The sequence below is a fragment of the Poecilia reticulata genome, linkage group LG7 (assembly GCF_000633615.1).
Source record: "Poecilia reticulata strain Guanapo linkage group LG7, Guppy_female_1.0+MT, whole genome shotgun sequence".
NCBI lineage: Eukaryota > Metazoa > Chordata > Actinopteri > Cyprinodontiformes > Poeciliidae > Poecilia > Poecilia reticulata.
The window spans coordinates 11,793,520-11,807,090 of record NC_024337.1 but is presented as its reverse complement, the minus strand read 5'-3'; the positions used below and the strand labels follow the sequence as shown (position 1 = coordinate 11,807,090).

The 13,571-nt window shown below is 37.9% G+C and overlaps 2 protein-coding genes across 3 annotated transcripts in view; both read left to right on the top strand.

Moving 5' to 3' along the window:
- The window catches only part of exosc10 (exosome component 10), a 9,986-nt gene extending 7,714 nt beyond the window's left edge, over positions 1–2,272 (top strand). Inside the window, exons 22-25 of one of the 2 annotated variants that reach the window (XM_008413429.1) lie at positions 1,414–1,591; positions 1,707–1,771; positions 1,867–1,946; positions 2,030–2,272. In XM_008413429.1, the coding sequence (XP_008411651.1) occupies positions 1,414–1,591; positions 1,707–1,771; positions 1,867–1,946; positions 2,030–2,060 (354 nt within the window). In that variant the 3' untranslated portion in view covers positions 2,061–2,272. The remainder of the gene's footprint in view (positions 1–1,413; positions 1,592–1,706; positions 1,772–1,866; positions 1,947–2,029) is intronic. The other variant, XM_008413430.2, reaches the window with a different exon arrangement.
- A 1,371-nt stretch (positions 2,273–3,643) lies between these two features.
- Positions 3,644–8,697, top strand: srm (spermidine synthase). The gene is made up of 8 exons (XM_008413428.2): positions 3,644–3,957; positions 4,212–4,332; positions 4,425–4,517; positions 5,085–5,238; positions 5,334–5,417; positions 5,975–6,120; positions 6,232–6,354; positions 7,677–8,697. Exons 1-8 carry the CDS (start codon positions 3,827–3,829, stop codon positions 7,692–7,694), a joined length of 870 nt encoding a protein of 289 aa, XP_008411650.1. The 5' UTR covers positions 3,644–3,826; the 3' UTR covers positions 7,695–8,697.
- Positions 8,698–13,571: the final 4,874 nt, after the last annotated feature.

Sequence of the window (13,571 nt, the reverse complement as noted above, 5' to 3'; positions counted from 1 at the left end):
TGCGATTTTATATTTTCATAGTTTTTTTTTTTTTTATTTATATTTGTGTGTCTGTCACTCTTCCCCTTTGCCTGGGGAAGAGTAAGCGCACAGTGTGTGGGATTTGCAGTGCCGAAGACATTTTTTATTTATTTTTTTTCTCATCATGCGTTTCTTCCCTACTGAGGAGAAACGGGAGCTTCTTTCTCCTCTGAAGCCGCCCTGCTGTTAGATCGCTCTCTCTCTGAGGGTATTACATGATACCCGCTGAGTTACTCATAAACAAGCTTTCCTTCATGTTCCGTTTTATCTGCGCTCTTCACTTCGTATAAAAGGTGAGCTCGAATAAAAGGAGGTCACGCCCTTTGATTTCCGCATGTCTTCCTGCCAGCTTTACTGTTTCTCTCCTCCAGGAGGAAAAGCATGCAGGAGGGATGAGTGCCAAAGTTATTCTGTCTGCAATGATGAGAGAGAGAGAGAGAGAGAAAGAGAAAGTGTCCCTCCATGGCGGCTTGTTAGCGCTGTCTGGTGGCATGGATCATAGTCAGAGATATTGGCAGGAACTCTGCAAAAAGTAGCAGCCATCCACCTGCCAACTGCAGAGAAATATTGGCTGTGATGTTAGCAAATTGTCACTTTCAGATGGCCCTTTGGCAGCAAAGATTTTTTTTTTTCTTTGTCTAATTAGGATTTTATTTCAAAAGAGATTTTACTTTTTTCTGAGTAGCATTGCATTAACACTGACAGATTACATCACCATTATTTGTTCTGCATTCAAACAGAATTAAAAAGCATGAAGCAGTCATCTAGATGTAAACGCATATCCAGTTCACATACAACTATATTATGACAACTACATAAAGATAGCTTTTCAAATATGAAAATAAATTTGTTAAAATCTATTCATTTTTGGGGGTTTTGTTTTATATTTTTTGTTTTATATGGATTAATAGAAGAGGAAGAGGAAGATTTGCCATTCATGTGATGTTAGCCCTTTGTTTGCCATTTGATGACCCAAACATCCTTTTTGAGTTTTTTTTTTTTTTTGTATGAATCTCAAATATATTTGATCATCCTTTGCTTAGGTTGCCAAAACATGGCCTGAATTAATTCTATATTGATTACAGATTCTTTAAACGTTTCAGAAATATCCAAACTGTACTTTGTTCTGTTTGTGAACATGGAAAAAACATCTTTGGATTTTTTTTTTTCATAATCCCTTGTTTATTAAAAAAAAATCATCTGGCAAAGTGATAATTGAAAATTAGAAAAATATCGTTTTACATGTCCAACGAAGTGCCATACTCGCAATATTTATCATTTGACTCAAGCGATTGTTAACGTAGATAACGTTGATGTTTTTTTGGAAAACAAACCAAGTTCTTTTACTTTAATTTGTTTCTGACCAATGTTTTTTTTTTTTTTTTTTTTCAGAATTCAAAAGATGGTGGAAGGAAAAAAGCGAGGGGGGGCAGCGAGGTTGGAGAGACGACTCCCAAACCGAGTAAGAAGCTGATGAAATCAGCAGAGAAATCCCAGAAGACCGAACCTCCTCCTGAAGAAACCTTCAAACCCTTTGACTACGCTCAGTCAGATCTTAAAGTTTTTGATGGTAGGCTTATTTGATCATGTCTTTTTATCCTTTTGAAAGTGCCACATCCTAATTTTAATCCAAATTCCAGTGATGCTCAGTGTGAACAGAGACAGTTTCCTGCTCTCCTTTACAGGCTCCAAAGCCAAGGACAGCACGCAGTTTGATCCAAATCGACAAGCCCAGGATTTTAGGAAAAAGGTGCGTTTGTGGTTTGCTTAGCCACACAAAAGCCAATTTTACAAAAAAAAATATTTTCTTCATGATCCCTAATATATTTAACTCTTTTTATCCAGCAGAAATTTCCTCAAGGACAAAAAAACAACTTATCTACAGGAAACAGAAGCATGTCGTACATGAAGGGCAAATCAGAAAGGTGAACATTGAGAACAGTAAAGTTTCTTTGTTTCTGAATTTTCAGATATATTCCATGCTAAATATTCTGTTTAATACCTACAGGGGGTTCCGGCATAACTGGCCCAAGAGATAGACTCTACATGTTTCCTCACTGTTTTAAATCACCTGGATTACGTGCATTTTCCCTTCTTTTTTTTGTTTTTTGTTTTTTTTTCCTTATCGCAAGAGAAGCCCAGTTGTTCAGAACTGATCCATTTTTGAAAGTGTTTTTCCTCCACCTCTGATACTGCCCTGTAAATATGTGGAAGCACACAACTCTGTATTAAAGTTGGCTTTAAAAGAAAACAGTCTGTTTTGAGGTTGTGTGTGTGAAATTGAATGTTGATCGGTCATTTAAGACTTCAAAAGCCAGGATGTGAAATATGAATGGCTTATTCCTGTGGAAGTGAGGGGGGCATATTAAAGATGTCACATTTTCAATGCCTAAAAATGATTTTTATGATTGGAATTATTTTATTTAAAAATATTTTTTGACATAGTTGTTTAAATGTTTAGACCTCAGTATCCTCACATTGCACTTTTAAGATGGCAAATTCTTACCAGAAGTTAAGTTTTAAAAGAAATTAGATTGTAATACTTCATAGATTTTTAATTTTTTTTCATATGTATAGCATCCATCTAATTAAACGTTGATTTAGACTTTTTTCCCCCAGGCAAAAGTTGGAACCTTTGATAAAGAAGCCAGAAATTGAGCTTCAGACTGCAGGGTTTACTGGGTGATTCAGAAATTACATTCTGTGTTTCTATAAGTTGCTGACCAGTTCTGGGTTCAACTAAACTGGAGATCAGGAAAAGGTATTTTCAGTGATATATGTGTTTTATCTCTTAGTTTATCTTGCTAATCTAAGCTCAAATTTCTGTGTGAGATGTTGACTGTGGCTGAGCACATTGAGAATCTTATTTAATTATCTTGATAGCCGTGTCCACAGAAGAGAGGTGTAACAATAAGATAAACCATATCATTCGCTTCACAAATGGGTCATATCTGAAAGTCTGAAACGGCTGACTCAAAAAGCAATTCAAATAGGGATTTTTAAAATGACGTGTTGGACAGGAATTCTGATGAGGGTCGATTCCGCCTGTAGCTTGTTGCTGGCTGGATGTAACCTCTGAACCTCCATTACCCTAAACAAATTGGGTAATAGGAAAAAAATAATAATTATTGAATAAAAATTATTGGATAAAGCATTCCTCTGATATGTCTGGGAATTAGTTTTTTAATGGATTGTGTGGTCTGAATTATTTTTATTGTTTTGGATTTGGATTTTAAACCTTGTGTTACATTATTTGTTCTTGTATATGTCCAACTAAAGACACATATATTGGCTATAAATGTTACAATGCCCTTACAAAAATTAACAATGACTGAAATGGACATTTCAGCAGTGGAACACTACATAATTTTACAGCGCATATTAAACACAGTGTTTGGTATATCTTTTTTTTTTTTTACACTAGAAGTTTTTAAAATAGTCTATACACGCATACTAACTGAATATAATCTGTTTATATATATTCAATATAAAAGAACTGGTTCTCCTTGCTGAGCCTAGCCAAATTAATCGGATCACAGAATGCGGTCGGAAGTCCCGTCACTAACGTGGGGCTCCATATAGCAGACAAGGCGGCGACCACGGTGCCTCGTCAAACAAACTACACACTACCCGGCTTTCACTATTGGTTCTCACAATTCCATATGATACGTCAATGCTATCTCATTGGTCGAAATCCAAAGCAGCACGTTTAGATGTCGGGAAACGGCTTTGTAGTCGTAAATTGCTCACGTTGCTGCTCTTCGACTCGCGTTAGTGTTCCTACCTGTGGCTGTGGGAAGCTGTCATGGACCGCATTAAGGACGGGTGGTTCACAGAGTCCTGCGCGATGTGGCCCGGGCAGGCGATGAGCCTGCAGGTGGAGGAGGTTCTCTACCACAAAGAGTCCAAATTTCAAGATGTTATGGTTTTCAAGAGGTGAGTGCTTTAGCTCTTCCATCTGTGGCTAATAGCTGTTAGCTCCAGTCAACCAGCACTGATTGAGAAAGCCCATAGCTCGATCCACTTAGCCGTCAATATATGTTTTGAGTTTTCCCACAAATGTATACATATGAATGATTAAACATGCAGTCTACTATTACGCAGCCAGCTTTCAAATGGGACTTTACTTGGTTGTACGTTACAGGTAATAAAGCCCCCTTTGCCTTATTGCTGTTCTTCCCTTTTTCCAGTAAAACCTATGGAAATGTGTTGGTTCTGGACGGGGTGATCCAGTGCACGGAGAGGGATGAGTTCGCCTATCAAGAAATGATTGCCAACCTTCCCCTGTGCAGCCACCCGGGCCCCAAAAAGGTACCTCCTACTAAGCTGCTGTTGTGCAATCCAGGGAACATGAACTCAGCATTCGTACAGGATTTTCCAGCAGTTTCCTTCTGCGTCTGTAGGTGCTGATCATCGGCGGCGGAGACGGTGGAGTGTTGAGGGAAGTGGTGAAGCACCCGCTGGTGGAGTCCGCAGTTCTCTGCGAGATAGATGAGGTTGGGACCAACAGCACTGACTTCAACGAGCATGACTGACTGTTGAACCTTTTCACGTTTTTGTCATGTTCTTATCACAAACTGCAAAGCACCAACATTTAAGTAGATCATAACGGTAAAATGAAAGGGGGGTGGAAAAATATAACTAGTTAAGAGAGTGGACAAATGTATAATTATGTCAGCAACTATGTGAAAGTATGAGATTTGATGAATTATTAGTCAAGCAAGTTGCCAAGATGGCCTGCCAAAGATCTGCTGTTCAGGTGGGAAAACATGTCAACAAAACATTTGTCAAAAAGAAAGTCCTTTATTATTAGGAAATATTTTAGCATCTCTATTACAATCAAGCAAAAGTGATTTATGAATGGAGGACATGAAGGCAGTTGGTGTGAGAGAAAAAGTTGTATAAGATGGGGTTTAGATGGAGACGGACGCCTCGCTGTGGCGACGCCTAAAGGGAGAAGTTGACGGGAACAAAAGAAGAAGAAGAAGAAGAGTTACAATCATCCAAGAGTTAACAAACTCTGAGAAATCCTCTCATGAAAGCTGACCTTCTCCCCTGTGTAGGATGTCATAGAGGTATCAAAAAAGTACCTCCCAGGAATGGCTAAAGGGTTTTTCAGTCCCAAGATCACCCTCCATGTAGGCGATGGCTTCGAATTCATGAAGAAAAACCAGGATGCCTTTGACATCATTATAACCGACTCCTCGGATCCAGTTGGTGAGTGCTGATTTTCCTTCTTTTCTTCATTTTTTTTTCTTCTTCTACTTTCTAGATTCTAGTCTAATTTCAATTTTGGTGTTTTTGTGTCACAGGACCTGCAGAGAGTCTGTTCAAGGAGTCCTACTATCAGCTAATGAAAGCAGCTTTGAGAAGCGGCGGCATTCTTTGCTCCCAGGGTAAGTTTAAAATAAGGAGTGAAGCAAATTTTTATAACTCCTGACACTTTCAGAAATATTCATACACCTTGTAATTTTCAGTATTTTTAAAAAATTCGAGACATTTTCAGGAAATGTATAATACACCAGATAAACTAGCACATAATTGGGATTGGAAGGTTGGGTTGAGTCAGGAGTTATTAGAAAATGTTTTTTTTTATGGATTTTGCTTTGTTTTTTCTCTATACTGACTACTGAAGACCTACCCAAATAATTTAGAGATTTATAAAATGATTTCAAAACAATGTATTGTTCTCCATTCACTTCTCAGTTAGAAGCTGCTTTTTGTTAGTCGGTAACATGCAGTCTTAATAAAATACACCGAAGCACATTGGGGAATTAAAGAACAAAGAAAACTGGAGTACGAGCTCTTTTTCATGGAGCTGCCTCTGTTTCTTTTTTTATAGGTTTACTTATTTCTGATTTCTACTTGGCCTGCAGTCAGACGATGGCAGACTGAAAGGCCAAGGTTATGAAGGGAGCTTTTTAACTGATCACATTGCCTTTGATATCTACAGGAGAGTGTCAATGGCTCCATTTGCAGCTGATAAAGGAGATGCAAACCTTCTGCAAGACGCTTTTCCCCGTGGTGGACTACGCCTACAGCACAATCCCAACTTATCCAAGCGGCCAAATTGGATTTATGCTCTGCAGTAAAAATCCTGTAAGCAGGCCTCTCCGTTCCCGTTTGTCCCGACTTCCTGATTTTTTAAATTTTTTTTGTAGATGGCTTGTGGTTAAACTATTTCTCAACACGTTTCGACCTGACTTTCAGGAGACAAACTTCCGGGAACCAGTGAAAGCTCTCACTAAAGACGAAATGGAAAGTATGAACCTTAAATATTACAACCCGGATATTCACAAAGCATCCTTCATCCTCCCCGAGTTTGCCAGAAAGGTAAGTTGCAATAATGACTTTGGCAAGAAGTACGACGCCTTGCAGAAACCATCACCAGCTTCCATGTTTTATTGCGATTTCTACAACTCCACAGAAAGTAGGAGGATGATGAATAATTATCAAAAAGGGTTTAAAAGTGAAAATCTGAATGATTTGACATCGTTTTTTTGTTTTTGTTTTGTTTTGTCCCCTTGAAGCAACACCTTGGACAACTTTGTCCCCCTTCAATAAAAAATGTCAGTCTCTTTTACACATCTAGAGACCGACGTTCTTCTTTTCTTTCAAAATGGCTTCATCTCACTTAGAAATGCGAAGGGAATTGTTTGAACATGAGCTTTCACTGGACCTGTGGAACCAGTCTCAGTGGGCTGTGATCTGATCCACTCCATTAGAATCTGGGCTGTGTGTTTAATATCAAAGCTCTACCTCTGGCCCGGGTTCACACCACCGTGGGAGGTCGGTGCGTTCCTGTTGACTAGCCTTATTGTTTTACATGTTGGCCAAAATGTTCAGTATTGAACTCATGTGACCAGAGCACATTTTTCCGCATATTTGCTGTGCCTGGGCTTGTGGCAGACAGAACACAAGACTTTCTTTGGAAGATCTGACCAGATTTGTGCAGAGCGTGACGTAAAAATTCACTTGTCAATAATTCCACCTGAGCTGTGAATCTCTGCAGCTCCTTTAGAGTCACAGTGGGCCTCTTTGCTGCTTCTTTAACTAATGGCCTCCTCCCTAAGTTTATATAAACCAAAATGTCTTGGCAGGTTTGCAGTTGTTCAACCGCCTTTCCATTTTTTTATGGATTGAACAGTGTATGATGAATTATTAGGGTCATTGTATATGAGGGGGATGGCTGCTGATGAGTAAATTTACAGAAAAGACTTGAATATTCTGTCAAAGTTGTACATTTGTGAGAAAAAAAATTTCCCGTGATTAAAGTAAAAAAAAATTCTATTAAATCTCAGACATTGACATTGTAAAGTTAGAATATTTTTTCCTCAAATGTTTGCTGATATATCAGACATTTACAGGAAAAAGTGACAGAACTCTGCTTATTAGTTGGAAAACTTCCAAAAGTAACAGGATTGAATTGCATTTAGCTATTTAAAGTACGACAGGCCAGCAATTTGATTTCACTTTACAGTTATTTACTACTGAAAACTGGTCTTACAAAGTCACCTAAAATACAATATAAGAAAAAAATTCAATGTGTATAGATCATTTTGCAAGGTAGTGTATTTACCGATGCGTGACTCGTGAGTTTTATCATGTTGTTGCCAGTTTTAACTGAGTTATTATTTTTTTTCCATCATTGTCAGGTACTCGGTGAAGCATAACCTGCAACAGAAGACGTGCTTCTCCTCTGCCCCACCCTCAGAACACATGGAAGAAAAAAAATCCCCTCATTCCATGACTTTCCCATCATAGGTCACTGTCACCCAAGAGAGAAAAATCATTTGGTGGGAACCCACTGGATCACTACCCCATCAGTGTTCTTCTCCTTCAGTCTTATGAATCTTTTATTATTTCTTTCTTTTTTTAAACTCCAGTTAATGTCCAACAATTATTTTTAGAGTTGTTTAATGGACTGGACTGACTGGAAGTCCAGTCCAGTCCATGGACTGGACTGACTGGAAGACCATTGTGATATAATCCTGACCTCATTCTCCAACCATGTACTGTCAGACTCTGGATGTTACAGACCATGTAGATATGTAATCTGTGTATGTCGGATGCACATCAGTTGTTTTATTTTTTTAATGTTTGTTCATTGAATAATATGCAGCATCTATATATCACGACTGGGCATTCAGGCCTCTCATCATTCAGTAACACAACAGACCTATAGTGCCTGATATTAGCACTGTGCTATGGATAAAAAAAAAACATTCTGTAGAGTCCTACGCTTAAGCTGTCGGGCCAGTCAGTGTTTGACGAATTTTAGAGTATCACCAACTTGAGAAAAATTACGATTAACTGATGCGCAGCTTTGAACATCAGGTATAAATAAAGCTTTCTATTATGATATTAGAATGTCAGGAGAAAAACAACAACTAAGAATCTAACGGAGGTTCGAAATGCAAGAAGTGGACACCTTTTAAGATTAAATTCGTTATTCAAATTTGGCTTGCAGAATTAGGGGTTTACCTTCTGATAGAATGGCTGCTTTTGTAGTGAATCTGTTCTCCTTACTGCAAGATGCTGATGACCTCTCTCCATGTGGAAATCTTTTAACTGTTGAGTCAACACAATGTTTGTTGAGCCGTGGAGTTGTACATGAGTAATGAATTTGTTTTTATAAGAGTTATGAACTGTAATAAACTGGTGACACAAACTGAAGTTTGAAGGTTTTGTTTCCTAAGGATTTATTTCCTGCCTACTTGCAGGTGTATCTCAAACAGTGATATAATTGAGAAGTCAGTTCATAAAGTGAAACTTGGATTCATGACAGAGTTGCTGTGTATTAGTATATTAACGGAAGAAAGCTGTCCAATTCTTTGATTCCTCGAATCATAAATTATGTCAGAAGCACCAAATTTGTTTTAAACTCTGCTTCCAGAGTCCCATAAACTCTCCTGACTTTCTGATGATCCTTTCCTTTTCATCACCATCTGGAATAGGGTGTTTAATTTCATTTTGGCATTAATAAATCATTTTTGAATTTATATTGTTTGCAAGACTTCCACATATTATACAAGTTTCTCTTTTGGAAATTAGTCAAATACATGAACCTGGAAATACTATTCTCCTTCATCAAGATGCAGCTGTGTTATTCTACATTGCTTCTTGCGCCTAAACATGCACTGAATTTTCATCTGCCAGAAGGTGGCGTTCTTGAATCTGTTCTGGATAAATCTGCTGCTCCTGTTGTGGTTGGGGGTCGGGGGGCTGTGATGGGGAGGAAAAAAAAAAAAATCTTAAAATTTTATATACGGTACCTTTAGGTTCCCGTCCTGATGTGATTTGATTTTGTTTGAAAAGGCCCTGGGCAACATTAAATTGCTCTTTCTTTGTTTTTGAGGTGTCAGGTGTGAATATAACACAATTGCTGCTCAGTTACATCAACCTCAGTGACTGCCGCGTAAGACGCCAGCCTTCATTAGTTTTTCTATTAAAATGTGACCAAGCTGAAACAATAAATTATTTCTGTGGTCGCTTACCAGCATGCTTCTCAGACGCGGTTGCTTGTGTGGTGGTTCTCCACACAGCTCTCTCACAACATGACTTCTGAACTAGTTCTTTATTTGATATTTGTTTTGTTTTTTTAATATGTTGAAAAGAAAAAGTTGGATCGCTCCAACATTTGTTTTATGTAACTATTCCCAGTGCATCTTGATGAAAGCTTGTGGATTCACCTGGATTAGAAAACAAGGACGAACTCTGCAGCACTCCTCTGCAGACGGTTGTTGAGTAGATCTGGTCATGTCGCAAAAAATAAGAGGTATCAATCCCACTTATGCTGTCTGGGAATACCTATATCCGTCATCTTACTGGCTTCTTCTCACTGTTTGAAGACTCTTCTGAGCTTAACCCGACATTTCCTAAAGGCAGGGAGCCGTTGTGGCTTCTTCAAACACACTGAATTGTCAATACTGTAACCGTTTCAATAAGTCAGCTAATTTTTGGTCAAGTGCTCTGGGCTGGGTTCAGATCAGAGGAAAATACCTCCTAAAAACTGTTGTGAAAGCATGACCGACCCATCTGAACATTTCAAACAGGGAGTCCATGTTCCCTGCCAGGGGCAGTCTGGTAAATCCTCAAACTTAATTGTTTTTTTTTTTTTTGTTTTTTGAATAAGTCTCTCAGATACTGCTTCAAAATTACGTAGCATGTTGGTTTAATCTGCTCTACACAAGCAGTTCTTGTTAGTTTACTGCATCACAGTATTTAACAAAACATATTTTGAAGGTATATGGCTTAAGAGGACAATAATGGCATTATTATATGTTAAAGTTCAGGTCAAGGCATTAAGTACATTTACTGTGGGAAAAAAGAGTTTTGAAGAATTTAGTGAGGCTGGTTAATGCGTCTCTCTAACCCACCTCACTAAACACTTAATATGAACAAATACCACTTTGTTGTCAATACATTTTAAAATTGGACCCAAAAAAGTCCCACTGTTTCTGTTCATGATTTGTCATGAAAAAAAGGTATATCTTTCTTCTTTATTTAATTAAAAATATCCATGTCAAAAAATAAATCAAAAGGAAAAAGGCATCTGAACTCAGATTTCTGAGAGGGAAAGACCACAATCTCTAAATCAGCTGTTTTAAAAACTCTTATTTATTTAACCTAAAAGCTAGATTTTTCATGTCTTTACAGGAAATGGTTACTTTAGGCAAGTTTGTGACCCAGTTTGTTGAGTTGAAGAAGAGAATGAGCTTCATCTATTTTCAAAAACCCCCCATTATTTTTAAATATACAGCAGCCTGATCAGACTTCACTGACTTTGTCTTCCTCAGGGCGAAATAAGAAATGGTAAGCTCTAACAGGGTGCTGTTTTATAAATTCAACACAGTGGGTTGCGTTTATGATTTCAATGATTAGAGCACAAATTTGCTCAGTTAAAATAACATTGGTCTTGTTCCTGCTAGCTAACAAATTATTTTTGCTAGCTTTCCTCAGCAGTCACATTTTGGCCAGAAAAGCTGTCCAATGAGTCAATGTAGACATAGCATTCGATGCTGTGATATCTATTAGGTGTGATTGTTGTCAGCCAGATTCTATTCTGAAGAAAAGACGTAGCCTACTAGTCTTTTCATTGACTCTCTGAGCAACCCTGTGAAGAAGAAGCAGGAAGGCTACAGAAAATGATAAATGCATAGTCCCAGTGTGAACGTTAAAAGAATTTTTGTGGCATTAGGAACCAATATGCCCGGACTACTCCATTGTGAAAAGGTCTAAGGATATGAACTACTTTGCAGTGTTTCTGAATATTGTCCCATTAACATCTGAATGTTTTTTAATGGAGACACATACATCTACATTAGCTTCCATTGCTATTAAAGTTAGCACAAAACACAGGGATAAGCTTTGTGCTCTCCAGAGCGAAATGTGTGTTTGGTAGCGATGCGTCTTGGCAGTAAATCTCAAAGAATCGTCGGAAAGCCTGTTTACTGCCACTGAAACGGTTACACATTTGTCATGAAAATTCATTTGCCATGTCCTCTCTTCTGTTGTCTAACAGCTTTACGTGGAGGAAGTGTAATGATGTGGGGCAACATCTCCTTTCCCAGAAAACAAGTAATTGTAGGCAATTCAAAGCAGGAATATATTAAGATGAGACTGCAACCAGTAGTGATCCCATCCACATCTCAGTACAAGTTCTGACTTACGGGGAAACAGAAAGCTGAAAGTAATCACAACAATCTGTTCTCAGTTTACTGTCTTTTACTTCAGTTTCAGCTTGGGCAGGTAATTGGAGGGGCTCATGAACTCTACCGCTCAGTTTTCTTCATATAAACATTGATAATCATAATCAGGCACCACCAGCTGGGAGAACCACCAAAGGTAACCAAATACAACCAGACATCTTGTACCATATAGAACCTGGGCTTTAGAGGAAAGTGTTTGGCCTTTACTTATTAGTGCTGTAACATGCTCCCTGTAAATGTTGTAGACTCTACCTGTCATAATCTTTGGATCGGATTTAGCGTATTTCTTTATATTGAGATTTATTATTCCTTGCTTTACATATCCAGTTTATTCTGCCGTTGTTTATTATTGTCATTTGGGTCTTGCCGTATATGTTAATGTCTTCATGTTGAGTTTCTTACTTAAGTTTGTGTTTTAGTAGTCTGTGCATTTTGGCTTAAGCTCATTATGTTTCCTTTTGGTTTATATATCCTTTTTATCTAGTTCAATTCTCTCTGGGGGGTTTTTTCTGTATAAATCTCAGCAGTTTCTGCATAGTGACTTATCTCCCTGATCTCCACGACTGTCTCTCATTTCTAATTAACTCACCTGGCAGCGTCCCAGAAATCAAGCCCCACAGTCCAGCATCCAGTCATGAGGTTCAACAAATAGCTACTTAGCAGTCAGAGCTAATTTATTGTCAAAAGTTTTTATTTTATTATTATTATTCAGCCTGTAAAATCCTTACATAATAAAGAACTAAAAACAGTAAGCCTGCTTTTTTTTTTTTTTCAAAGAATTTCCCCAGGGTTTAATAAAAATACGTTGCTGAGTCTCCTCCGCTTTTAAGCTATAAGCTGAAAAATATGAGTGTAATAAAAAACTGATTTGGTAAAGCTTTCATTAGTTAATGCAGGAAAAGGATTCAGTTAGATCCCAGCACTTCTGGAGGTCTTTTCCTCTGCCATTGTGGAAAAACACCACAACATAAAATATCATAAAATACATGTCAGTAGCAATGGTCAAGCTTCCTTAAAAAATAGCTGGAGATTAATGAGACTGGTTTGTATTTGTGAAATACAGGAAGGATTGTTTTAATCATAAGCAGTGTGTGTAGCCTGTGTGTGTGTGTGTGTGGGGGGGAAGTAAAATGGATAAAGAAATGGTTGTTTTTAAGTGTTGCTCTATTAGAACTGTGCTGCTTTCGAGTCATTGTGAGTGTCAGACAGTTCAATTGTAATATAAAGGTGTCAAATAGACACATGGAGAGAGGATGACAGGAATCAGACGTTGCCTGAAGTTAAATGTCAATCATCAGGGAAGAGTAAATCAGGTCATGGTCATTTCTTTAAAATAATCGATAGCTCCTGCTGGAAAACCGTGTTATTTAAAAATATTGAGCAACTAAAAAAAAAAAAAGAATACGACTCAGAAAAATGTTCAAAACCAACATTAACGCATCGTGACTCCCTTCAGCAGAAACAATGTAACAGTGGTCTGTTGAGACATTGTAACTTAATATCAGCCATCATAACACTGTATCTCTGAACACTTTGAGCTGTTTTAAATGACTAAGAGCAGCAAATAAAATGTAAGGAATACGTCACAAGCTACCACTCTGATGAAAGTGTGTTTACATTTCAAACAAGCTGATGTGGCATCTTTTTAGGGAACTACAGTCATAACGCCTACAGAACCTTGCTTTAACAAAAATCTAATTAGGCCTGTCAATAGTAAGACGGAGATTCCCAAAATTGGGATCCATGGAAGAGTTTCGAGGTGAAAACCTCAGCTGAAAGGGAAAGACAAAGACCCATCTCACATTTTTCTAAAGAAGATTGTAGCTTTGATGCTTCATG